Here is a 26,004-nt window from a genome sequence, read left to right as displayed (position 1 = left end):
AGATGATCTTTCTCTGTTAATTTTGTAATCACTCTTTGACCCAAACAATAATATCTGATTTGAACTTACGTATCCTGGGTGGATAGGAAGATTTGTGTTTTATTATGTCCAAGTTGTTTTTTTTTTAATGCTGTACTATAATTGTGTAAACAGACTCATTTAGATTTATTTTCCAAAAAGAAGGTATTCCTTTTGGACTCAGTATATTTCATGGCAAAAGGAAAACTGACACATAAACATGAGAAAAAGATCAGAGTATTCTCAGGTCCTACATGATGAGAGGATGCCCTCCTTCTCACCCATCACGGGGTAGATGGCTGCCTCCCATTTCTCAGAAGGCCGTGGTGGTGTGACTTCACTGGCTGAAGTTAATCCAAGTGTGACTCCTCCTGCCCAAGGCTTCCAGAGCAGTGACATTATCCGACCTTTGGGCAAACAACCCCTTGGAAACGGCACAGTCATCAACGAATCTTGGATGCCGTATTATGTTTTAAAAAGCGACATTCAACTAGATGTGATATTGAACAGTACATATATGAAAGCAGAGTGTGTTGGTGATCATTCTAATTATTCCCTCCTCCTGATTTTCCCCTTAGTTATAAAAATGTTTTTGTACTTTTAATGCTGTTTTCGGCCTTCAGAATCCAGAGCATTGTGAATACAGCCTTGGGCTAGTTCAGGCTCATTGTCCCGTCCTGACGGCACCCTGGCAAAGGCTATTTGTGGTGGTGAGCGGGAGAGCCTGGCGGGGAGCCTCCTCGGAAGCCCATCTCAACAGAGAAGAATCTTTGGTTTCACCTGCCTTTCAAAGGGCAGTTTTTGCCAGTAGGGAAATTTCAGGGTGGAGTGGGACCGTGGAAAATACCAGAAGGAAAGGGAGCTTGGATACCAATGTCCCCTGCGGGCCACTGCCTCTGTTCACTACTCCAAGTGGGTTTGAGGCTGTGTGAGTTTGAAACTCCGTGTTCTTCATCCAAGCAGTCAAGAAATATTTATTAAGCATACAGTATGGGCAAGAGACAAAAGAAAGCAAAACACATTCTTTTTTTTTTTTTCTTTTTTTTGTGAGGACGATTAGCCCTGAGCTAACTGCTGCCAATCCTCCTCTTTTTGATGAGGAAGACTGGCCCTGAGCGTCCTCCTCCACTTTATATGTGGGACGCCTGCCACAGCATGGCTTGCCAAGCTGTGCCGTGTCTGCACCCGGATCCCAACTGGCAAACCCCGGGGAGCAGAACATGGGAACTGAACCGCTGCGCCACTGGGCAGGCCCACAAAATGCATTCTTAAATACTAATGTTGAAACTTCTGGTAGGTGAGGGGGAGTGCCCCTAAAGCCAGTGTATATTTGGCGAAAATAAAGAATCCGGATGGTCTGTGCTTCCTGATGAAATTGTCCCAATAGTCCTTGCTGACTCCTTGTTTTCTCCGGGCAACACTCCCTCCTCTTCATTGTCCCCTCTGTCCTTTCCTTGCTGCTTCCTGTGGATGCAAGATTCATACACTGTCCTCGCTTCCTTCCACTCCAAATGCACAGCTTTCTGGATCACGGGAACCAGTACAGCTCCGCCTCCCCCCACCTCCCCACCGTCTTCCAGATCCACACCTCAGCTCTCAGCACTGCAGGAACGCTGGAGGCTTGCTTTTCACGGTCTGATGTCTGGGCGCACGTAACAAGCGGTATTCCCAGCAGCTCAGCTTGTGAAGAAACTATAAACAAAGTGTGAATTTCCTGGTCTCCCCCACCCCCTCCACTGCAGGAATTCTTCGCGGTTTTAATGAATCACAGTACGTCTGCCATTGACATCATTGCACCTTTTTGTTAAGCAGTCCCCAATAACTCAGCAGCGGGGGTCAGGACTTGCTCCAGCTTCACGTTTAGGGGATTGAGAGGGAGAGGGACATCTCTCATTGCTTTCACAGGAGACACTTAGCCAGCCTACAGAAGGGACACTGCTCAGAAACCCCCTCGTGAACTTGGTGAGAGTGCGGAGGAGAAGGAAGGAAGAAAAAACCCTGGAGGGGTGGGGAGAGGGAGGGAGCTAACACAGAGTAGGGAAGCCAACCTGAGCAAACACAGCAGCCTGAGTGTTCCCCGGGCCAGAATGCTCAGAAGATCCATTCCTAGGGGTGATCCCCCCATATTCCCCTGGCAGGCCCCCTGGCTCCCTATGTCTTCCCACTTTTTCTGCCTCTGCCTCACATTCTTCTTGGGCCAGATGGGTTTGCTGCAGGGGCACCCGCAGTGCCTGGATTATGGGCCCCCCTTCAAGCCTCCCCTGCATCTCCAGTTTTGCTCTGACTATGAGTCCTTCGGCTGCTGTGACCAGCGTAAGGACCACCGCATCGCTGCCCGGTACCAGGACATCATGGACTACTTCGATCTGAAGGGCCACGAGCTGTGTGGCCGTTACATTAAAGACATTCTTTGCCAGGTAAGCCTGAGCATAAAAAATAACCCTGTGGGGAAGTGAGGGGGCTGGCTTAGAAAAGTGCCTCCCAGGTGCAGCAGATCGGGGTGCTGGGCTAGATCGTGGGTCCTGGGGGGACGGCTCTTTGGGCACCCAGCCCTTTAGAAGCTCACCTGCGGCTGCCTCACCATAGAGCTTTGGGCTCTGGACAGGCACGTGGAGGCGAGGTGCTGAGGTGGGTCTCCACTGGTTTCCCATAGCTCTTCGCCTGGGTTCTGCTGGCTCTGCTGCTTTCTCAGACCCCGGGGAGAATGACATGAGTGTTCCTCGTGGAGCTCTCCGAGCAGCCGTTGTCTGGGTGCTCTCTGCAGTGCTCCCAGAGCCAGGCACAGCACGCACCTGTGCTGTTTACAGAGTGCGTGGAGGGAGTGGTGGCATCTGCCGAGCTCCAGTCCTCCTCTGGGTCATTTGTCCCAGGGGGGTCTCTGGTGTGATGATGGTGGTGGCAGGGGTTGGGGGGCTCTTCCCAGCATTCAGAGCTGGACCGGGAGAGCATCAGGCCGCGGAGTGGCAGTGACTCACAGAGGTTCTGCTTCTGGCTCTCCACCAGCCAAAACCCACATCCCTGGCAGGCATCACCTCAGTTGAGCTCAGCCTGAAGCCATGCCATGTGCGGGCTGCACACACGGCCTTTGTGGGCAGAGGGGTTCAGGGGTGCAAGGAAGAGTCAGCACTGGAGAGCTGATGAAAGCGATTGCCATGGGGAGGAGAGCTCTAACGATGTGTTGGGGGAGACGCAGGAGGTCCAGGCAGACCTTTGATCTGGGACCCTCCTGGGCATGTCAGCGCGGTTACTTGGCTTTCCTGCTGCCACGATTCGGGAGCGCTCTGGCCATCCCAACTCCCCATGCAGGGAATACAGCAGAGCCTGGCACAGAGGCTGGCCACCCGGGTGACATGGCCCCAGGCTGTACTCTCTCACCTCTGGCACCATTCTGTCACCTCGGGCACCACCCCTGGCCATTTGCTGGAGAATTAACTCTGGGATAAACATTTGGGCAGCAGCTGGGCTCCTATGAGCAACACTGAGACTATTAATTTCTGAACTATTCCCTGGTAAAAATGTCTCCTCTCTCCCTCTCTCCTCCCTCCCCCTTTCCCTGTTCCGTGAGGTTTCAGAAAGCCCAATCCCGCAGCTCTCCTATTTTAGGGATTCGAGAAATCAGCATAATCTACATGTGTCTGTTTATTAAAATTTACAAAGCCCTCCCTCTCTGTTCCCCTATGCATGTTCCCAGCAATGATTCTGCAGGCAGTTATTGTCACCCCCATTTTCCTGATGAGGAATCAGGAGTTCTAAAGGACTTGTCCAAGGTCAGTGCCGGGGCATAAATGCGGAGGCTCCAAGTGTTGTGCCGTTTTGATCACACCTGCCAAAGTAGAGTCATAACAGCACTGGCCCATTCCCTTAATGGCACTCTGACCTCAGGTGAGCCTCAGCTCCATTAGAACAGAGCCTTTGGGCATATTGCTCACTGCATCCCCGTCCCTGGAGCAGACAACAGTGCCTGCTGCAGAGTGGACGCTCTCCCTGAGCCTCAGCTTTCTGAGAGAAGTGACAGTTACTGAGCTAATTAGGTAGAAGCAACTGTGCAAACTCTAAATTGCTGTGTCAGCGTGTGCCACGGTGGTGGTGATTTTCCACAGCCCCCTTGTGTTCCCTGGTATTTCATGCTTATTTCTGTCTTCCTCCCTCTCCTCTTCCCCCTCCCCAGGAATGGACAGAATCAATGAGGTGAGACTCAGAGTGGCTCAGCAGCTCTGACAGGTATCCTAAACTGAAACAGACAGCCCAGGGAGGGACGCTGAGAATCTCTGGGCGCTTGCTTCCCCTCTTCCCTGCTCTGCCATCTGCAATCAGAGTTGCGATAGGAGAGACCAGGGAACTCAAATACGTCTGAGAAATGGTTCAGGTCCCTTTGTTAAGTGATGCTGGGAGAGATGTCAGTGATCAAAAGGGGGTCCTGGGCCAATGGACCCTGTTCTATTCCACAGCCCCAAGCTCTACCCTAAAACCAGCTTTTCTTCCTTTCCTAATCTCAGTTGCTTCTGTCTTCCATTACTATTGGGAGTTGACTGTCTACCTCCAATATTCTATTTTCCTCCTAAAAAATGCTATAGTTCAGGAAGATCTGAGTAGTGGACACTGCTTCTGGCACGCAGTCCTTGTATGTTGGTGTAAAGAGCAGCAGTGTGACCCTATAGTCGTAATTCAAGTTTGCGTCACTCCCAGCATGGCACTTTGTATATACTAAACACTTAAATATTCTAAATAAATAAGTGAAGAAATTACCAGATGCCTAATCTCTGAGAGTGATGCATCGTGGGTCTGTTTTGATAATTTTTATTTTTAAATTGTAAAATATTTCAGACATATAGAGAAGCGCAGAAAATTAAATAATTAACACTATGTAGCCAACACTCAGATTTAATAAGTGTGAAAACTTTGCCGGATTCCTTCAGATTTCTATAAAGAAATAAAATCTTACAGATGCAGCATTTACGATAAAGGGAAAATTGGAGAAATTTGGTACATACTATCTCTTAAAAAAATTCATTGTTTAAGAAAACTTTATGTGTCAAGAACCAAGTTAAAATGCTAGATAGAGCTGTATAGTGAATATGAGAGATTTCCCCCTACCCCTTTCTGCCTTCCTGGGTAGAAAGTTTGGGTCCCAGAAAAGAGCTTTACCAGCAGTCAGCAAGGGAAACTTCAGAATCCTGATTCTGTCCTAGACCATTTTTCCTTCTGCCTGCTCAAAACTTGGGACCAGTCCCATTGTGGCCAGGCTGACTACTGAGAGTGAAACTCCTTTTCTTTTCTAGGAGTGCTCACCCTATGCAGCCCACCTCTACGACGCAGAGAACCCTCGGACGCCCCTCCGCAATCTTCCTGGCCTCTGCTCTGACTACTGCTCTGCATTCCACTCCAACTGCCACTCCGCCATCTCCCTGTTGACCAATGACCGTCGCCTCCAGGAGTCCCACGAAAAGAATGGTGCCCACTTCTGCCACCTCCTCAACCTTCCTGACAAGGACTATTGCTTCCCTAACATCCTGAGGAATGACCATCTCAATCGCAACCTGGGTTTGGTGACTGAGGACCGTCAGGGCTGCCTGCAGCTCTGCCTGACTGAAGTGGCCAATGGGCTCAAGAACCCCGTTTCTATGGTCCATGCTGGGGATGGCACTCATCGCTTCTTCGTGGCTGAGCAGGTGGGGGTGGTGTGGGTCTATCTGCCTGATGGGAGTCGCCTGGAACAACCCTTCCTGGACCTCAAGAGCATTGTGTTGACCACGCCATGGATTGGGGATGAGAGAGGCTTCTTGGGGCTGGCTTTTCATCCCAGATTCCGCCGGAACCGCAAGTTCTATATTTATTATTCGTGCCTGAGCAAGAAGAAGGTAGAAAAGATCCGGATTAGTGAGATGAAGGTTTCTCGGGCTGATCCCAACAAAGCTGACCCAAAATCAGAGAGGTGAGCCATACCCATGAGAATCTGCATCTCTGTACTGTGCTCCAAAATAATGCCAATCAGGTCTTCTGGGATGATGTAGGGGGAACTTTCCTGGTTTTAGAGCCATCAGCTTATAACGTTGACCAAAGAGTCATTGTTGATTAATGAGGACAGCCAAGTTAACCTCTTGAGTCAAGAGTCTTCTCAGGGTACAGCCTTCACTTACAGTTACCTAATTAGACCCATGCTTGCTTGTTTTTACAGAAGGTAAGCAAAAGCCAGTGGCCACAAGGGTTTGAGAAACGATTATAGATAATATCAATGTACTAACAAAAGAGCTACCTCTGATTATTGCATGGCCATTAGATCCTAGGACCTTTACCTTGAACGTGGGAATTCTCATCCTCCAAGGAAGCTGTGCATAAGGCCATCAAGCTGTTGGTGCACGGTCAGAAGGACGCAGTTCATGACCCCAAGCTCATGCTCTTTCCACTCTACCATTCTGCCTTTTTTCCCTCTTCTCCTCTCTGTCTTGTCTCTCTTTTCCCATGTAGACAAATTGGAGGATTGAAAAGAGCGTGAAGAACTGATATAGACCAACTCCTGCTAGTTTGCTCAAAGGAAGGGACTGAGAGTTCTGGTACAGCAGAGAGTAAGGCCAAACCCCAGAAAAGGATGATTGTTATCCTGGTTGTGTCTACAGCTCATGAAGTCATGACATGAAAGAAAAATGATCCGTGAAGCAGTCGTACTAGGAAACAAGGAGGTCTCAGAGCCCCAAAGATACTGCTTTGTGATTCTTGGAAACTGAAGCAGGTCCTGGCTGACTTGGCTGTCATTGCTGGAGGTCTCAGGAGGATGCAGCTTCAGATAATATTAAAGCCTCATGCACGGTTTCTTTTTCCTTCCAGGGTCATCTTGGAGATAGAAGAACCAGCCTCAAATCATAATGGTGGACAACTTCTCTTTGGTCTGGATGGCTATATGTACATATTCACTGGGGATGGAGGACAGGCTGGGGATCCCTTCGGCAAGTTTGGAAATGCTCAGAACAAGTAAGCTGGATGGAGGCTGGGCCCCTGCCCTTTAGGGTGAGCCCCTGGTGCAACGTTGTTGCTGAGATGGAGTCTGCAGAGGGTCCCACTCAAATCACTTAGTGTGTGGTGTAGCCCCCTCTGCTGAGACAAATGGGAGGAATGCTTGGTTTTCTGTCCTATAGATTTCAGGCAGTGACTAATATTACGGATGCTCAATGTTGCTCTCACAGGGCTATGTAGAGACGACACCTACACCTAGAATGTTTAATATATATTAACAGGACATTATTTACCTCTCCGAGATCTGACCATCCAATTCAATTCAACTCAACAAGATTATTGAGCACTGTGTTCCAGGCACTGTGCCAGGCCCTGGAAACACGCGAGAAATTAGTTAATAACAGCTAATATGTATGGGATGCTTCCTGTGTGTCAGTTGCTGTCCTAAATGCCTTATGTGTATTCCAGACTGCAATTCTAACAACTTACAAGGGCAAGAATTTTTGTGTATTTTGTTAATTGATGTATCCACAGCAGCTACAATAGTGCCTGGTACGGGGAGTCCCTTCCTAAAAATGTGTGGGATGAATGAATCCTATGAAGTGTAGGTATTAGGATAGCCATTTTAGAGGCAAGAAAACAGAGGCAGAGAGGAGTAGAGTCACTTGTCCAAGGTCACACAGCAAGTGAGTGGCAGAACCAGAATTCAAACTCAGACAATCTGGCGTGGAGCCCAGTGAGGCTGTCCCGCCCACTCAGGCTGTGCTGCATAGATAAAGGTCACGTGACCCGCCCTTTGCATGCAGCAAGCACTTGGCTCCCATTATCTCTAGTAATAAAAATATTAAAGTTGGTAATAATAAAGAGCTAACATTTGTCAAATGCCTACTGTGTGTCAAGAATTGCATTACATGCTGCCTACACAATAACTCATTTAACCTTTACATCACAACCACACTGCAAGGTAGTGTTACTCTGCCCTGCTTTACAAAGGAGGAAACTGAGGCCCAGAGACCACAGTCATTGGCAGAGCCTCTCAAAAGCCTCTGTTCTTTCTACTGACCACATTGCTGTATGAGGAAGACTAGAACCAGCCGCTTTTAAAAATTCATAGTATTGGGGGCCAGCCCCGTGGCACAGCGGTGCTGCCTCTCGGCAGCCCAGGGTTCACCGGTTCAGATCCCAGGTGCGTACATGGTACTGCTTGGCAAGCCATGCTGTGGTAGGCCTCCCACATATAAAGTAGAGGAAGATGGGCATGGATGTTAGCTCAGGGCCAGTTTTCCTCAGCAAAAAGAGGAGGATTGGCAGTAGTTAGCTCAGGGCTAATCTTCCTCAAAAAAAAAAAAAAATTCATAGTATTAGACTAAACCATCCCCTTGTAAAAAAAATTGAAGTTTTAACTTGCTCAGGATCACACGGGTCAGAACTGCATCAAACTTTTGCCTAGGATGATCTCTTTGAGCCAAAAATTGAGAAGTATATATATATATATGCATATATATATATATATATATATATGCATATATCGTGTGTGTGTGTATACATATATACATACGCATCCATATGTACATATGTGTATATCATGTCTCCCCATGTGATTCGTGGCAGTTTCTTGAGATCAACTATCAGTAGGCTCTCGTGGGCAGTCTCCTCCAGTCCTGTGCTGTTTTATTTTATTTTCCTTAGAATACTTGACATGAGATCTACCCTCTTAAAAAATCTTAAGTGCACAATCCAATATTGTTCAGTATAGGGACAACGTTGTGCAGCAGATCTCTAGAACTTAGCTTGCATGGCAATGGCCAACAGGTACGTGACAAGATGCTCAATGTCACTCATCATCAGGGAAATGCAAATCAAAACCACAATGAGATATCGCCTCACACCTGTTAGGATGGTTATTACCAAACAAACCCCCAAAGGCACCAAGAATTGGCAGGATGAGGAGAAATTTGAACCTTTGTATACTGTCGGTGGGAATGCAAAATGGTGCAGCTGCTAGGGAAAACAGTATGGAGACGCTTCACAAAATTAAGAATAGGACCAGCATAGGGTCTAGCAATTCCACTTCTGGTGATTTACCCCGTGCCTGTTCCCTGGCCTTCTTTCTTGCAGGAGTTCCCTCCTGGGAAAAGTATTAAGGATCGATGTGAATAGGGCGGGCTCTGACGGCAAGCGGTACAGAGTTCCCCTGGACAACCCGTTCGTTTCTGAGCCAGGGGCCCACCCCGCCGTCTATGCCTATGGGATCCGAAACATGTGGCGCTGTGCCGTGGACCGAGGGGACCCCTCCACGCGCCAGGGCCGAGGCCGGATGTTCTGTGGGGATGTGGGACAGAACAGGTTTGAAGAAGTGGACATCATTGTTAAAGGCGGGAACTATGGCTGGAGGGCCAAGGAAGGGTTTGAATGTTACGACACAAAACTTTGTCATAATGCCTCTTTGGGTAAGTAAGAAGCTCTCTGGGTGATTTCTTGAATGAGTTAAGTGGGTTGGAGGTGGAGGTGGGGGGATACAATGTGGGAGAGTCCTACTCTGTGGGTGTTTAAGTGCTTTTGTTTGTATCCTGTGCGACAGTGCTTCTCAGGGTGGTCCTCCAGCCACTGGGACCCGGAACGCCTTGGGCAATTCTTGTTAACCTAATGGATTTGAATCTTGGGTGGATTAGGGCAGCAGGATTGACCTAGGAATGTATATTTTAAATAAATTACCCACGTGATTTTTAGGCATGCTATTTTAAGAACCGCTGGCAGAGGAAAATTGGTGGCTGTATATTTTTATTTATTTCCCAATTGGGATAGCCCACTGAAATGATATTCCATATGCAGTCAAGAAATAGCGTAATCCCTAAACATCAATAACCAAGGTATGCTTTAGGAACTCCACTTGCCTTAAAATTCCAATTTTCTCACTTTATCACCTTTGCTTAGCGTTTTTTGTCCTCTAAATTACAAAGTAGTTTTACAGAGCCTCACAATACTCCACATCCTTAAACTGGAGTATCTGCTGTTTAAACCTAGAGGAAAAATTTAGGTGTGTGGATTTCCAGGTCGCTGACTTACAGATGGGAGAATTTTTGCTTTCCTCTCTGCTGGCAGAGGCCAGGCAAATGGGAAGCTCGCAAATATTATGGTTGGTCTGTTGAGAAAAATAAATGATTTTTACTCATGATTCACTTGGCTGCCTGTCCTGTCAAGACCAAGAGAGAAAATGTTCTCCACTCAATCCGGCAACTACATTAAAAAGGCCCCTTCTTCCTCCTCGAAGTTCCCAATTTTCAGCCACGACATTTGTTCTTTCTTTGTTCCTGGACAGATGACATTCTGCCAATTTATGCTTATGGCCACACGGTGGGGAAGTCAGTCACTGGAGGTTATGTCTACCGTGGGTGTGAATCCCCAAACCTCAATGGCCTCTACATCTTTGGGGACTTCATGAGTGGGTAAGGAAAGATTGATTTCCCCTGTCTCTTTTTGATTTCAATGTTTTTATTGAGGTGTAGGTTACATATGGTGAAATGCAATCTCTTAAGAGCAGAGTTAGATGAAGTTTTACAAATGTATCCCCTCATATTGCCACCCACCATATCAAGATGCAGAACACTTCCATCACTCTAGAAGGTTCCTTCTTGCCTATTGCCTGGCAATACAACCCCTTTCTTATACACGCATGCACACACACACTCACACTAGCCAGAGATAACCATTCTCATCACAGGTTAGTTTTGCTTCTAGGACTTCATGTAAATGAAATTATATAGTACATACTCTGTATTGTGTATGGCTTCTTTCATTCAATAACATCTGTGAAATTCATCAAGGTTGTCACATGTATACAACATATAGTTTGTCTTCTTTTTTGATCCACTCTGACGATCTCTGTCTTTTAACTGGTGCATTTAGATCATTGACATTCAAAGTGATTATTGATATAGTTGGATTAATATCTACCATACTCATTACTGTTTTCTATTTGTTGACTTTGTTCTTTGTTCCTATTTTTGTCTTCCACTCTTTTTCTGCCTTTTGTGGATTTAATTGAGCATTTTATATGATTCTCTTTTCTCCCCTTTCTTAGCATATGAGTTATACTACTTGAAAAAAAAATTTTTTCGTGGTTGCCCTAGAGTTTGCAATATACATTTACAACTAATATAAGTCCACTTTCAAATAACATTATACCACTTCATGGGTATTGTGTGTCTTCTAATAACAAAATAATCCTACTTCCTCCTTCCTGTCTCTTGTATCATTATTGTCATTCAGTTCACTTATATATAAGCATACATAAATATATATAGTATGTAATAATTATATATAATATAATATATAATAAATATATAATTATCAATATAATATATGATAATTACTAATATATTATATAATAATGCTATTATATTATATACATATCAAATACATTGTTGCTATTATTATATCGAACAAACTGTTAGCTGTTAGATCAATTAAGACTAAGAAAAATAAAAGTTTTAATTTTATCTTCACTTGTTCCTTCTTTGATGATCTTCCTTTCTTTATGTAGATTCAAGTTTCCGACCTATATCATTTTCTTTCTCTATAAAGAGCTTCTTTTAACATTTCTTGCAAGGCAGAGGTACTGGCAGAAAATTCCCTCAAGTTTGTTTATCTGAGAAAGTCTTTATTTCTCCTTCATTTGTGAAGTATAATTTCACCAGGCACAGGATTTTAGGTTTGTGGTTTTTTTCTCTCAACACTTTAAATATTTCACTCCACACTCTTCTCACTCGCATGGTTTCTGAGGATAAGTCTGATTTAATGCTTATCTTTGCTCCTCTATACGTAAAGTTCTTTTTCCTCTGGCTTCTTTTGAGATTTTTCTTCTTTATCTTCGATTTTCTGTAGTTTGACTATGATATGCTTGTGTGTAGTTTTTAAAGCATTTATCCTGTTTGGTGTTCTCTGAGTTTCCTGGATCTGTGATTTGCTATCTGACATTAAATTGGGCAAATTCTCAGTAATTATTGTTTAAAATATTTCCTGTTCTTTTCTCTTTTTCTCCTCCTTTTGACGTTCCAATTATACTTACGTTACACCTTTTGTAGTTGTCTCACAGTTCTTGGGTGTTTTGGTGTTTTTCTTTCCAGTCCTCTTTTCTCTTTGCTTTTCAGTTTTGGAAGTTTCTATTGAGATATCCTCAAGCTCAGAGATTCTTTCTTCAGCCATGTCCAATCTACTAATAATCCCACCAAAGGCATCCTTCATTTCTGTTACAGGGTTTTTGACCTCTAGCATTTCTTTTTTTTTTTTTTTTTTAAGATTTCATTATTTTTTTCCTTTTCCTACCCAAAGCCCCCCGGTACATAGTTGTATATCCTTAGTTGTGGGTCCTTCTAGTTGTGGCATGTGGGATGCCACCTCAGCATGGTTTGATGAGCAGTGCCATGTCCGTGCCCAGGATTCGAACCGACAAAACACTGGGCTGCCTGCTGTGGAGCACACAAACTTAACCACTCGGCCATGGGGCCAGCCCCTCTAGCATTTCTTTTTGGTTCTTTCTTAGAATATGCATCTCTCCTCTTACATTGCTCATCTGTTCCTTCATGCTGTCTACTTTATCCATTAGAGCCCTTAGCATATTAATCATAGTTGTTTTAAATTCCCAGTCTGATAATTCCAATATCTGTGCCATGTCTGAGTTAGGTTGTGATGCTTGCTCTGTCTCTTCAAACTGTGTTTTTGCCTTTCAGTATGCCTTGTAATTTTTTCTTGATTGTCAGACATCATGTACTGGGTAAGAGGAACTACTGTACTTGAGGCTTTAGTAACATGGTGGTGAAGTGTAGGGGCAGAGGAAGTGTCCTATAGTCCTATGATTAGGTCTCAGTCTTTTAGTGAGCCTGTGCTACTGGACTGTGAGCTTCACAAGTGTTTTTCAGTTGTTCTCCCCCGACCCATGCACACTTAGGTGGGGCAGGATGGCTTGATTGGGCTGGAGTTGGGTAGTTCCCTTTTCCAAGGCTCTGATGAAATCCCAGCATGTTAGTCTTGAGTTAAATAGTTTCTACTGAGGGCAGATGCTTGTTAAGAAGAACAGAAAGTGCTGGTGTATTCCAAAATGGTTCTTTTTACCCTCCCCCTGAGGGAAGCAAGAGGGGATTTTTCTCTGATAATTTCTATGAGAACCTGGTCCAGCTCCAGGAGAGAAAAGTCACAGAAGTGTGAGGACCCCTGTGACTGGGCACCCCTGGAGTTTTTAACTCTCAGACTTGTCCACACGGAGCTTCCAGCAATTTGCCAATTATAGTTTAGGTTTTCCAACCATGGCACGGATTTCTGTGTCACTTTCTGCTTGTGGGTTTCTGTAAGTTGTGATTCTCTGTATCTGCCTGTCTGTCTGTCTGTCCAATTTTGGGGGCAGTGGTTTGCCCTGTGTTCTCACTTCCCTTACAGATCTAAGAAGAGCTGTTGACTTTTCAGTTTGAAGTGGTAAGCTTCTTACATGCTGGACTGGAAACCAGAAGTCCTCTGAAATTTTCCTTATGGAGACTTTTAACTACAAATTCAACTTCTTTAATAGATATAGTCTATTCAGCTTCTTTCTTTCTTTCTGAGTGAGCCTTGATAGTCTGTGCCTTTCAAGGAATTTGTCCAGTTTATGTAAGTTGTCAAATTTATTGGCATCAAGTTGTTCATAATATTCCCTTACTATCCTTTACCAACTTGGAAACTATAGCGATGCCACTTTTCTTATTGCAGATATTGTCTTTTCTCTCTCTTTTTTTTCTGATCAGTCTGGCTAGAAGTTTATCAATTTTATTGATCTTGTCAAAAACCAGCTTTTGGATTCATTGACTTTTTTTCATCATTTTTCTGTTTTCTATTTGATTGATCTACACTGTTTTTCTTTCCTTCTTCTTGCTTTGAGTTTAATTTGCTCTTCTATTTCTAGTTTCTCAAGATGAAAGCTGGGGGGACTGATTTGAGACCTGTCGTCTTTTCTAATATGCATGTTTGGTGTTATAAATTTCCCCTCAAGCACTGCTTTAACAACATCCCATAGCTTTTGATATATTGTGTTTTCATTTTCATTTAGCTAAATAATTTTCTGATTTTCCTTTTGATTTCTTTGTCCCATGAGTTATTTTGAAGTGTGTTATTTAGTTTCCAAATATCTGAAGATTTCCGAAGATCTTTCTGCCATTGATTTCTAATTTAGTTTGACTATGGTCTCAAAACATACTGGATATGATTTGGGAGACTATCCTGGATTATCTAGGTGGGTCCTAAATCTAATCACAAGTATCTTTAGAAGAAGGAGGTAAGAAGGAAATTTGAAGACAGAAGAAATAGAGGGCAATGTGACAATGGAAGCAGTGAGAGGAAAGGCAATGTGATATGGGACCATGAGCCAAGAAATGAGGACAGCCTCCAGAAGCTGGAAAAAGCAAGGAAATGGGTTCTCCTCTAGAGCCTCTGAATGGGAGCACAGCCCTGCCAATACCTTGATTTTGACCTAGTGGAACCCATTTCAAAATTTTGACCTCCAAAACTGTAAGAGAATAAATGCATGTTGTGGCTTTAATGCATTAAAGTGGCAATGAGAAACGAATACAACCATTCCCAATACCCTTCATTCCTTTGTTTAGACACATATTTCCTTCTGATATCATTTTTCTTCTGCTTGAAGAACTTCTTTTAACATTTTTTGAAAAATGAGTTTACTGGTGTTGAATTCTTTCCACACTGGCATCTTTATTTTCTCTGCATTTTTTCTTTTTCGTGAGGAAGATTTGCCATGAACTAACATCTGTTGCCAATCTTCCTCTTTTTTGCTGAGAAAGATTTTCCCTGAACTAACATGTTTTGCCAATCTTCCACTTTCTGTATGTGAGCCGCTGTCACAGCATGGCCACTGACAGTCGAGTGGTGTAGGTCCATGCCCAGGAACTGAACCCAGGCCACTGAAGCAGAGTGTGCTGAACTTAACCACTAGGCCACTGCAGCTGGCCCTTCCCTTCATTTGCGAAAGATATTTTTGCGGGATATAGAAGTCTCTGTTGACATGTTCTTTCTTTAATTCTTTAAAAGCATTGTTCACTATGTTCTGCTTTGCATCATTTCCAATGAGAAGTCTACTGTCATCCTTGTATTTGTTCCTCCATATTTAATGGGCCATTTTTCCTCTGTCTACTTTTATGATTTGCTCTTTGTCATTGGTTTTGTGCAACTTCATTATCATATACTGTGGTGTAGTTATATTCATATTTCTTGTTCTTGGATTTGGTTGCACCTATTGGATCTGTAAGTTTATCACTTTCATCAAATCTGGAATATTTTTGCGGGTTATTTTTCCAAATATTTCTTCTGTTTCCCAACTCCCTCTCTCTTCTCTCATTTGGATACTCCAGTTGCATGTATATTGGGCCACTTAAAGTTTTCCCCCAGCTCACTGATAATTATTCATGTTTAAAATTTTTTTCTCTGTGCTTCATTTTGGATAGTCTATTGTTATGTCTTCACTTCATGAATCTTTTCTTCTGCAGTATCTAATCTGCCATTCATTCATCCAGTGTGTATCTTTTTTTTAAATTTCAGATCTATTTTTCATGTCTAGAAACTTGATTTGGGTCCTTTTTTATGTCTCCCATGTCTCTACTTAACTTTTTGAACATGCATAATACAGTAATAATCCCTGTTTTAATGTTCTTGTCTGCTGGTTTTACCATCTGTGTCAATTCTGTGTCAGTTTTGATTAATTGATTTTTCTTTTTATTATGGGCTATATTTTCCTCCTTCTGTACCTGCCTCGTAATTTTTTATTGGATTCCAGACGTTGTGAATTTGACTTTGTGGGTGCCAAATATCTTTGAATTCCTATAAATATTGTTGAGCTTTGTTCTGGGACACAATTAAGTTACTTGGAGATGATCTCATCCTTTTGAGTCTTGCTGTTAATATTTGTTATGCAGGACCAATGCGATGCTTATTCTAGAGCTATCTATTTCTCAATATTGAGGGAAGCCTTTCCTGAGAACTCCGCCACTGACCTGTAAATTATACTTACAGTATTCCTGACCCTGAGTAAATGCCAGGTAGGTTTCTTTCTCACTCTTTCCTTTGTTTCAGTAGTTTCCTCACATATGTCTGCTGTGAAGTATGCCGATGGATGCTTGAGGGGGACACTTTGCAGATCTCGGGAGTCCCTTCTCTGTGCAGCTCTCTTCTCTCAAATATCTGCCCTGCAGACTCTTCCTGCATTGGTTTTCCTGGATTCTCATGTGTGTCTTTTCAACTCAAGGAGTCTGCTAGGCTCTGTCTGTGTTTTCCCTCCCTGAGCTAGAGACTCCCTCATGGTAGTAAGCTGGGACAGTTGTGGGGCTCACCTTGTTTACTTCCCATCTCTTAGGGAACATGGTCCTCCATTGTCTGATCTCCAGTGTCTTTTAGACCACCACCATTCTATTTTGTCTAAGTTTTTGACTGTTTAAGGTGGGGTGGTAAATCCGATCCCTGTCACCCCATCTTAGTTAAAAAGGATGTTGATATTTTTATGCTGCAATTCTTGGTTACACAGGTGGGGTAGAGTTAGCAATTGGCTAGTTCCTTTATCATCACTTGTTAGATCTTTGGGATTTAATTGAAACATATTTATTAGAATCATCTGGGGTTGGGCATCCCCATTTCCATAAAATGTTTCAGGTGACACCTCGGGTTTGCCCAACTTCCTTTCCCTTTTCTTCTAAAAACCCGTTTTAGTTCAGAAAGATGACAGAAGGATATGAAGCATCTATCTGCTTCTACAGAGACATTATAATAATAATAGCTATTGGTTTTAGAGCCCACATTCTATGCCAGGCACATTGGTGATATATTTATGTGTATTATTTTATTTAACCTTCACAACTCTCTCCCATGGTAAATTCTATTACCGTTCTGCATTTTACAGATGAGAAAACTGAGGCTTAGAGATGTTGAGAAACTAGCCAAAGGTCACACAACTAATAAAAATTACATTCGTCTTTTTTAGTGGTGCAACTTACACAGGGCACCACACTCCTCCTATAATAGAAAATGCCCTTCCCCCTCTGGGGCAGGTGGGTGACTGAGGCTCTGGAGTAGCTTTTTTGATTCTTGGGAGAAGCTAGTTATTGCTCTCCTGTGGGAGACCCAGTCCTCGTACTCAAGAACCCCCTGATTCTAGGAAGAAAAATATCCCGCAAGGTGGAAAGATGGATTCCTAAAATATAAGGTTTTACTTTTCATCTAGTCGACTTATGGCTTTGCAGGAAGATAGAAAAACCAAGAAATGGAAGAAACAGGACATTTGCCTGGGCAGCACCAAGACCTGCGCCTTCCCAGGGCTGATCAGCACCTACAGCAAGTTCATCATCTCCTTTGCCGAAGACGAAGCAGGTAACCATTGTACCAAGTTACTCTATTTCTGCTTCCCGGAACTTAGGTAACCTCAGGGATTGGGAACTGAACATTTCTTATAATTATTATTACTATTTTTGTTATTGTTATTTAAATAGCAACTGCCACTTCTATTTTCACTATCATTTAGTCACTTTGTTTAAGGTACTGGATGCTGTTCTAAGCACTTTCCATTTTTTATCTTATTTAGTAATCACAACAGCCCATGATGTAATTATTATGCTCGTTTCACCAATGAGGAAACAGATTGAATATGCCAACCTGCCTTTCTTGGTTTTGCTGCTCACCTCACTGTGCAGGACAGATCAAAGTTTACACTTGGGTCTTTTCAATCCTTTGGCACGTGCCCCCTCCTTCCTGATTTTATTCTAGTCTGCAATTACAGGAACGTACACAGGGCCAATAGTTGGGCAGACCAAATGGACGGTGGGTGTTTATCCTGCTGGTGTTGCTTGAGAGAGAGCACCTCTGAAGATCAGCCACTGGCTGGGCTGGGCTCTTTCCTGCCCTGCCAAGGGTGTGTGAGGCAACAGCTGTGAATGAACAAGAGAGACTTTCTTTCCTGAGAGATCTGAGGAAAGGGCAGCTCGCTAGGTGGAAGGCTACTCACTAGACAGATTAGGCATATGTTAAAGCTATTCACGTCCCGGGTGGGACAGAGCAGGACTGAGCGAGCTTTTATCACACTTCTCAGAGCGGAGCAAAGAAAGGCATGTGTGCATATATGTGAGAGAGAGAGACTCAACTCTAATAAATTTCCCCAAGTTTTATAATCAGAAAATGGATTTTTAATTTCAGCTTTACACAAGTTATGTTTTTGAAAGCTAAAATGTTATTTTGTTTTACATAAGTGTGGACAGGGCCTGCCATCTTTTCGGTATTCGGCTCTGCATCTAGCCATGCTTGGAGGCAGGAAGAGAATAAACTGATCTCTCAGGGTCCCTTCCAGACCTAGGCTTCTCTATAAGTGTAAACTGGAACTTTGAAGATTTTCTAAAGATTGGGTTTCTTTCTACTCTGAGCCATGGGGGAGACCTTTGAGTGGGACATGAAGCAATCCAGTTGGCTCCTGGACCCTTTCCTCTCAGCCAGCTTATGAGTACACAGTTTGAGATGACTATTTTAGAGGAGCAGAGGATATTTTGGAAAATTGGAGTGTTCTTAATAGAGAAAAGTCTCTGTGATTTCCAAATTGGAAGTCCAAACACGTAAAAAAGGAGAGAAACCACAGGCTGGCAGGGTGATGCTCAGTGCAAAGTGGATGATCTGAGAGCCACAGGCCTGGTGGGGTCTCTCCTCTGCTGGAGCCCCTGGAGCCTGGCACCCCAAGGAGGCTGGAGCCTCCCAGAAGCAGGCCTGCCCAGGACCCCTGGGCTGCTGCTGTGGCCTGCTTCTTTTCAGGAGGCCCCAGAAACCCTGGCTTTGTTGGTTTGCTTTTTTTGTGCCTGTGGGCTTCTCACAGGAGAAAACAGGCAGTTTTTGAATACCAGTCATCTGGCAAACAAAACTAAGTGTCCTTGGCTGAATGGTGTGGAGTGGACCTGCCAAGGTGTTCCTATGCCACCCGCTGCCCAAGATCAGCCCTGAAGCCGGGGAGGCTGTTCCCAAGGCAAGTTATTTTCTTCCAGAGTTGCTCGCTTCTGTGTTTTTGCACAGAGTGGTTCAGATTTTCTGCTTGTGTCATAGTCTTTCCCACTCACAGACATATTTAGATCTGAGTATGATTTCATTATTTTATTACCAGTCACCAGCTTTAGATAAGTCATTTTTAATTGCACCAGAGAGCTCTGCCCCCACTCTGGCTGCGCTTCATTTCCTGAGTTCTTCTATCCGACAGCTGGCGTCAATAAATGACTGCGGAGTGAGTGGCGGGTGTGGGGCTGCCCATCGCTGGGTTCTGGTGGGTTGGATTTCTGAATGTCAGTCACTGAAGCACATTCTCAAGAGGGCCGCTCGAAGTAAATTCACCTTGCGTGCATTTTGTTTTACATGGCAGATGATAGTTTTCTGATGCGTGTGTTTTTTTTGCCCTAAAATATATTTTAAAAAATGTCACTTGGACCTGACAGATGAAATTCATTTTTGGCATTGTTTTCCCCTAAAAATCCAATGGGACGTCTACGGCATGTTTAGGACGTACAGTTTACATAACTGTAGGCATGTGTAGGGAATATACAGCAAGGCAGGGTTTTCAGTTCTCCTTTCAGACCAGGAATTCTTTGCCTGGTTTGGAGGGGTCCCTGCATGAGGGCGACCGTAACACATGCAGACACTTGGCATACACCTCATTTATCTAATGGTAGAAGCAGCTTGGATGGTGCCTGGGGTTTCCAATCAGAGGGGCTAACTGGCTCTAGAGTAGGGTGTATCCTAACTCCTCAGACCCCCTACTAGGGGAAGATTTTAAATATAATTTGTCAGGATACCATAGTCTCCCCTTATCCATGGTCCAAAAATATCAAATGGAAAATTCCAGAAATAGTTTATAAGTTTAAATTGCGTGCCATTCTGAGAAACGTGATAAAATCTCACACAGTCTCACTCCATCCTGCCTAGGACATGAATCGCCCCTTTGTCCAGGGAGCCACACCGTGTACACTACCCGCCCCTTAGTCAGTAGCCGTCTAGGTTATCAGATCGACTGTCGTGGTACCCCAGTGCTTGTGTTCAGGTAACCCTTATTTCCCTTAATAAGGGCCCCAAGGTGCAAGAGGAGTGATGCTGGCAATTCAGATGTGCCAAAGAGAAGCCAGAAAGTGCTTCCTTTAAGTGAATAGGTGAAAGTTCTCGATTTAATAAGGAAAGAAAAAAAATTGTATGCTGAGGTTGCTGAGATCTAGGGGAAGTTTTACTACAGTATATTGTTATAATTGTTCTACTTTATCATTAGTCATTGTTGTTAATCTCTTACTGTGCTCGTTATAAATTAAACGTTGTCATAGGTACGTATGTATAGGAAAAAGCATAGTATATATAGCGTTCAGTACTGTCGGCGGTTTCAGGCATCCACTGGGGGTCTTGGAACATATCCCCCATGGATAAGGGGGGGCGACTGTCCACAAAACCAGCGTTCATTAGGCAGCTGTCCCTCTGTGTGTGGGGCTGTGCAAAGACCTCGGGCCTCACACTCAGCACGAGACCAGTGTTGATCACCGTCCTCTGCAAATTCAAGGAAGAAGATGGTTTAAATAACCCAGAGATGTCTAGAGCTCTAGGCTTCTCCCATTTGCAGTTTGGTGGACATCTCCTTCCAGAAAGTTGGGAGAGAGCGTGTGTAAAGCACACAGCAGCAAATGAATTAAATTCAGCGCAATGGCACAAACATTGCCCCAGGTTCACAAAACCGTTAGTCACAGCCCTGGCCCTTAAGGAGCAGAGAGATAAGGGAGTACGAGTAACTGCCAATTACCGAACGCTTTCTAACTGAAGACCTAATAATCATGTGAATATTATTATCCTCATTTTACAAATGAATAAATAACACGAGGGTTACACAGGGGGAGAGGTTGCCCGGGACACACAGGCGGGAACTGGTGTTATCAGAATTCAACTGAGATTTACCTAACCTCTGAAGCTGGGCTCATAAGGCCTATACAAGACCGTCCCTCACAGGTAACTGCGAAATGAGGTGGAATGAGGTAGTTACTGTGAGAAAGGAATGAGGTTTTCTGGAGTTCGCACAGGAGGAGCAAATGGGAGGAAACAGAAGCCCCTTCTAAAAAGATGAAGGAGACAGAAGGTAGAGGTGGTTTCTGGGGGGTGTGGAGAAGACCAAGGGGAGAGACTGAAGAGTGGGGAGGGTTGTGGGAACTAAGGAACCCCAGGACTGAAGAAGGTGGAAATCTAGGAGAGTTGGGGGGCCTTGGGGGAGGGCGGAGGAACTAACGGACTAAAGAAGGGGCAGTAGAAAGTGACTAATCGATGGGCCTCAGCCAGTAGATGGCCATTTCAGGGGTTCACAGAGAATCCTTATCAGTAGTAAAGGGTTGAGGAAGGAAATGGAGGTTCATTGAGGTGAAGTTTCTGAGAGCAAAGAGATGATAAAGGAGAAGCCCGTTGGGTTCAACGAACATCAACAGAAACGCACTTCTGCTGGGCCACGCGCTGAGCCAGTCTTTGGGGGCTCAAACATGGACCTTCTCAAGGTGCTCACAGTCCAGTGAAGGCCTAGCTGTCAATCAGGATTTAGGGTTCCCTTCCTGGGGCTCACTCCATTTCAGGGCTGTAACCGCATGTGGGTGATTTTTGTGTATCCAGCTCCGTGCCACATGTCCTGTTACTGACTGCCTGTATCTCTTTTCTCAGGGGAGCTCTATTTCCTGGCCACCTCTTACCCAAGTGCCTTCGCCCCACACGGATCTATTTACAAGTTTGTTGACCCATCAAGGTGAGATTTGATCTCATTTTCTTCTCAGGTGCATATTTATCAGTCCTTATCTCCATGGCAGGTCATAAAACAGTCCTCACCCCCCAAAAATTACCAGAAATTGTCAATGAAGCCAATCTTCACTTTAGTTGAAAAGCAGATTGGGAAAAAAAAAAAATGTGTGAGACAATGCCTCTATAGGAATTATGGAAGATTTGGGAAATGGTCTCCTTGTGGTTGGAAACGAGGATCTTGGGCCTTTTCAGGATGACTAGTCTGGACCTGTGGCTCCTGTTTTTGTTTTTTAAATATGCTTCTGGAAACTTCTGTCTGGGATCCTCTGACAACGGGTGTACACCTCTGACCACCTGAGTAAATACTGCAGCATTATCCTGTGGGTTTGGTCAATGTCTCAGGGTCTTTGGCAAATATCTTAAAGTGTCAGGTTTCTCAGGGTCTCCATCCAACCCTTCCTGGAATTCAGTGGCCACATTTATTCAATTGGTGGACTATGCTGTTTCCTTCTGCTTCTTTGCCGACCTCTCTCAGAGCCTAACCAACCTCCAAATGATCAGGCCAAAGCCACAATACTGGGAAGCTTCCCATTTGTGAGGCTGTTGAGTGTGTGGTCCGTCCCTGCGCCTGGGAGGTGAGGCAGCATAGCCATCTGGAGGGCTCTGGGCAGTGCACTGGGTTTATCTCAAAGCCGGAAATTCTCTCCACGAATCCACCTGAAGATAGACCCATGGAGGAAAACTTCCCTGTGAAGCTTACATTATGCATATCTGGGGTCAGAAGACATTGGGTGAACAGGTCCAGCAGCTGGTCAGGGCTCAGGAGCCAGGCCCAGCTCAGCTCCATTTGGCAACAGGGCTCTCGGTTTCAGTGTTCTCAGAAACTCCTGGAAGAGCCTCAGTGCCTGAGGCTGCGCCCAGGGGGCTCTCCTGAGAGCTGGTGCAGGACTGCCAAGGGGTGAAGCAGGTACTGGGTTGTCCCCACTACTGGGTCTGATCCGTGCATGTCTCCTGTGCTTAGGGCTGGAGCAAACCCAGGGTCTTTAACGCGCTTCAAGCGGCTGATAATGCCTGGGTGGGGGTTCTGCTCTTTCCACGAACAGTTTCCTGTATGAATTTATTTTCCTTTCCTTTGACAGTTTCCTGATTTAGTTGGGGGATAATTTAGACCCTCTATCACAAGAGCAGCCATGAGAGGTCACTCATAAAGCATCCGTAAAGCCTGTTTCTCACTGAGGTCATCCTTCCGCATTCACCTTTCTTTCAAGTTGACCTGGATTGAGTTCTCTGTGGACCAAGCTCTGTGTTAGGTGCTGTACATGCAGGCTCTCATTTAACACTGACAGCATCCCAGCGAGGCAGGTCAGACCCTCAACCTACAGATGAGGTGACTGAGCCTAGATCACTTAAATCACTTGCCCGAGGAACAGCCAGTAAGAGTGGGCCGATGATAGGAACTCAGTTCTCTTTGTGGGTCAAAGTCATTTCACCTCCTCCCATTCAGTTTGGTTATAATTACATTGAATTGTACAGACTTCCTTTAAGCTTCTGTAGCAGCGGACCCAGATTCTGCTCTGCCTGCTTAGTCTCTGCACTAAACGCACCCACCCCAGCATTCTGAGGAGCAGTGGATTTATGTATGAGTTTTTCCCTTCCATCTTTTCCTCCCGCTCTTCTTTTAGATTCACAGACCCTGGAGTCTGGGTTTGAATCTTGGCTTTGCCACCAACGAGCTGTGTGACCTTGTGTCTCTTTCTTAACCTTTGTGTGCCTCAGTTTCTCCTCTGTAAAATGAGGATAACAATAGCACCCACCTCACAGAGTTATTGGAAGATTCAGTGAATTATATTTATAAAGTGTTAGTACAGTACCTAAGCGCTATAAAAGTGTTCGTTAAATAAATAAAATTACTTTTTTTTTCACCCAGGATGGGGGTGATGGCAACGAGAGACAGAGTTGGAGCAAGGCAGAGGAAGTGGCAGTGGGGACTGGTGGGGAAGTTCCAGCTCTGCTCTGAATAGTGGGAGCACTCCTGGTCTCCAAGTTCCCTTTATTTCGGAAGATGTGCCCAAGGGACAGCAGTTTGAGAATTAGTATACTACTAGGCAGAGGGGCTGGCATTACATAAGTACATAATTAAGGGGCTGTGCCTTGAGTTCTTGAAGGGATTCTCTTGAAAGGGAATCACCACCACCACCATCATCATCATCATCATCATCGTATCATCATCATCATATCATCATCATCACCATCATATCATCATCATCATCATCATATCATCATCATCATCATTGTATCATCATATGATGATGATGATGATCATCATCTCTGGAGTACTTGTTATGTGCTGGGCACTTTCCCAAGTGTTTTTTTTTTTAAATCTCATTAAAACATTTGTTTAAAGCGATTTATCAGTCACTTCTGGTGTGCCAAGTACACAGCTCTCATTTAATCTTCACCACCTCCCTGCAAGCACGCGTACTATTATGTTTTCTATTTTATAGATGCAGAAATGGAAACTTAGCAAGGTTTACTTGCCCATGGACCCCAGGATTTGAACCCAGTTCTATCAGTCACCCTGCCCATACCCCTAACCCCCTCACGACCCTGTCTGCCAAGGGCCTGCCGTGTCCCTGTGATGTCCGTGCCCTTTCTCCTCTCCATCTGAGCTCATCGCATATTTCCTGCTACATCTCTCCCACCCCATGGATAACGGAGGGCTGAACGCAATTCTCGCAAATGTATGCCTTCCAGTGACCTTGATTTCCTGGTTTCATCTTGAAGGTCTTGTGTCCTCACTTTTCCTATCTGTTTTCAGGCGAGCACCGCCAGGCAAGTGCAAGTACAAGCCAGTGCCGGTGAATACCAAGAGCAAGCGGGTCCAGTTCAGGCCGCTCGCCAGTGAGTCCACCTCTGTGTTAGGCTCAGGCCTCGGTGTGGAGATGCGGGCCCAGTGCCCTCTGCAAACCTGCTAGGATCCCCCCGGTGGGAGGTGTTCGTTTCTTACCTGAGGCTTACCCTCTGCACGAGCACCGTAACTCGTGCCTCGGTCTGCACTTCTCTGCACATAGAGCGAGTGGGGGCACCCTGCTTCCACGGTGACCCGCTGTCCTCTATTCACTCATTCAGTCCACTATCATGTGCTCCTTCATGCACTTGGATCATTCATTTAGTACAGACTTTGCAGCAGTGGCTGTGCTGAATCTTGGGGATGCAGCAGGGAATCTGACCTGTAGGAGTTCAGAGTCAAAGAGAGCCAGGCGGGTACTGCGGCAAATAAAGAAACAGATATTGCTCGGCAGTTCTGGTCTGGAAGGATGTCTGGGGGCCTGGGAAGGCCCCTAGAGTGAGGACTTCTTCCTCAGGGTAGGGTGGGAGTCAGGAGAGACTTACAGAGGCGGGTACTCTCTTAAGGGGGCTATTCCAGAGTTACGACTCACTGGAGTGACCCAATTAAAAAAGTAATATTTAGATCAAGACCAGAAAGGGAATTAAAAAATATTAATTTCAAAGGAATTTATATCAAAGAACCCTCATGCAGTCATAGGTTTCCTGGATGGTGCTTTAATTAGAGGTACAGGATTTCTATTTCTCACTAATTAAATGCTTGTTTCCCAGAGACGGTCTTGGACTTACTAAAGGAGCAATCAGAGAAAGCTGCTAGAAGATTCTCCAATGCAACTTCAGCTTCCCGTCCAGACCGGGCCTCACCTCGGAAAGGCTCCTCCAGGAAGCCGGCTTCTCCCACAAGACGCAGGAAGATGTTTCCAGGGCCTGGTGCAAAGAAGAGAGCCAGAGTGTGGTCCCCAGGCCCCCAGGGGAAGAGGAAGAAGAGCGAGAAGCCCCGCAGTGGCAGGCTGAGCCAGTCGGCCCAGCGCAGGCGAGCTGGCAGAAGTGTCCCTTGGCCATTTCTGTCAAGGTGGCCAACCAGGGGACGTGCGAGGGGAGGACCACCCCGCCCTGCGGAAGCTGCGGCTGCTGAAGCGGGACCTTAGATGTGTGGGAAGCCGGGGTGGAGGCGGGGGCGGTCGGAGAGAACTTGGCTTAGGGCTGCTGTGGTTGTCCTCTCCCGGGCTATCTTGCTATCTCAACGGATGCTCTTTGTCTGCTTCTACGGGGAGACCAAACCCCACGTGGCCAGGGCACCTGGCTGATTGTATGCACTAGTCTGTAAACCTGCACGTCTCTATTTTGTTTTGTAAATGCCTATGACCTAAGGGAATAAATCAACTCTTGCTCAAA

At 45.1% G+C, this 26,004-nt stretch overlaps 1 protein-coding gene and 1 long non-coding RNA gene across 2 annotated transcripts; one reads left to right on the top strand and one right to left on the bottom strand.

Moving 5' to 3' along the window:
• Nucleotides 1–1,482: 1,482 nt before the first annotated feature.
• On the top strand, nucleotides 1,483–26,004 carry HHIPL2 (HHIP like 2). The gene is made up of 9 exons (XM_005608019.4): nucleotides 1,483–2,435; nucleotides 5,298–5,950; nucleotides 6,841–6,984; nucleotides 9,085–9,416; nucleotides 10,286–10,412; nucleotides 17,216–17,361; nucleotides 21,688–21,769; nucleotides 24,581–24,663; nucleotides 25,381–26,004. The coding sequence occupies exons 1-9, from the start codon at nucleotides 2,106–2,108 to the stop codon at nucleotides 25,755–25,757; spliced, it is 2,274 nt and encodes a 757-aa protein (XP_005608076.3). The 5' UTR covers nucleotides 1,483–2,105; the 3' UTR covers nucleotides 25,758–26,004.
• LOC138921512 (uncharacterized) lies at nucleotides 4,800–25,387 on the bottom strand. Its single transcript, XR_011434155.1, has 2 exons — nucleotides 24,770–25,387; nucleotides 4,800–5,861 (listed from the first exon to the last, which is right to left on the bottom strand). It is a non-coding gene; the product is annotated as an uncharacterized lncRNA (long non-coding RNA).

This window comes from Equus caballus, chromosome 30 (assembly GCF_041296265.1).
Source record: "Equus caballus isolate H_3958 breed thoroughbred chromosome 30, TB-T2T, whole genome shotgun sequence".
NCBI classification, from domain to species: domain Eukaryota; kingdom Metazoa; phylum Chordata; class Mammalia; order Perissodactyla; family Equidae; genus Equus; species Equus caballus.
This window is presented reverse-complemented; position numbering and strand designations above follow the sequence as displayed.

Coding starts and splice junctions, on each gene's coding strand:
- HHIPL2 (XM_005608019.4), top strand. CDS start 2,106: ATGCTCAGAAGATCCATTCCTAGGGGTGATCCCCCCATATTCCCCTGG. Junction 6,985..9,084: donor TTTGGAAATGCTCAGAACAA/GTAAGCTGGATG, acceptor TCTTTCTTGCAG/GAGTTCCCTCCTGGGAAAAG. Junction 21,770..24,580: donor AAGTTTGTTGACCCATCAAG/GTGAGATTTGAT, acceptor ATCTGTTTTCAG/GCGAGCACCGCCAGGCAAGT.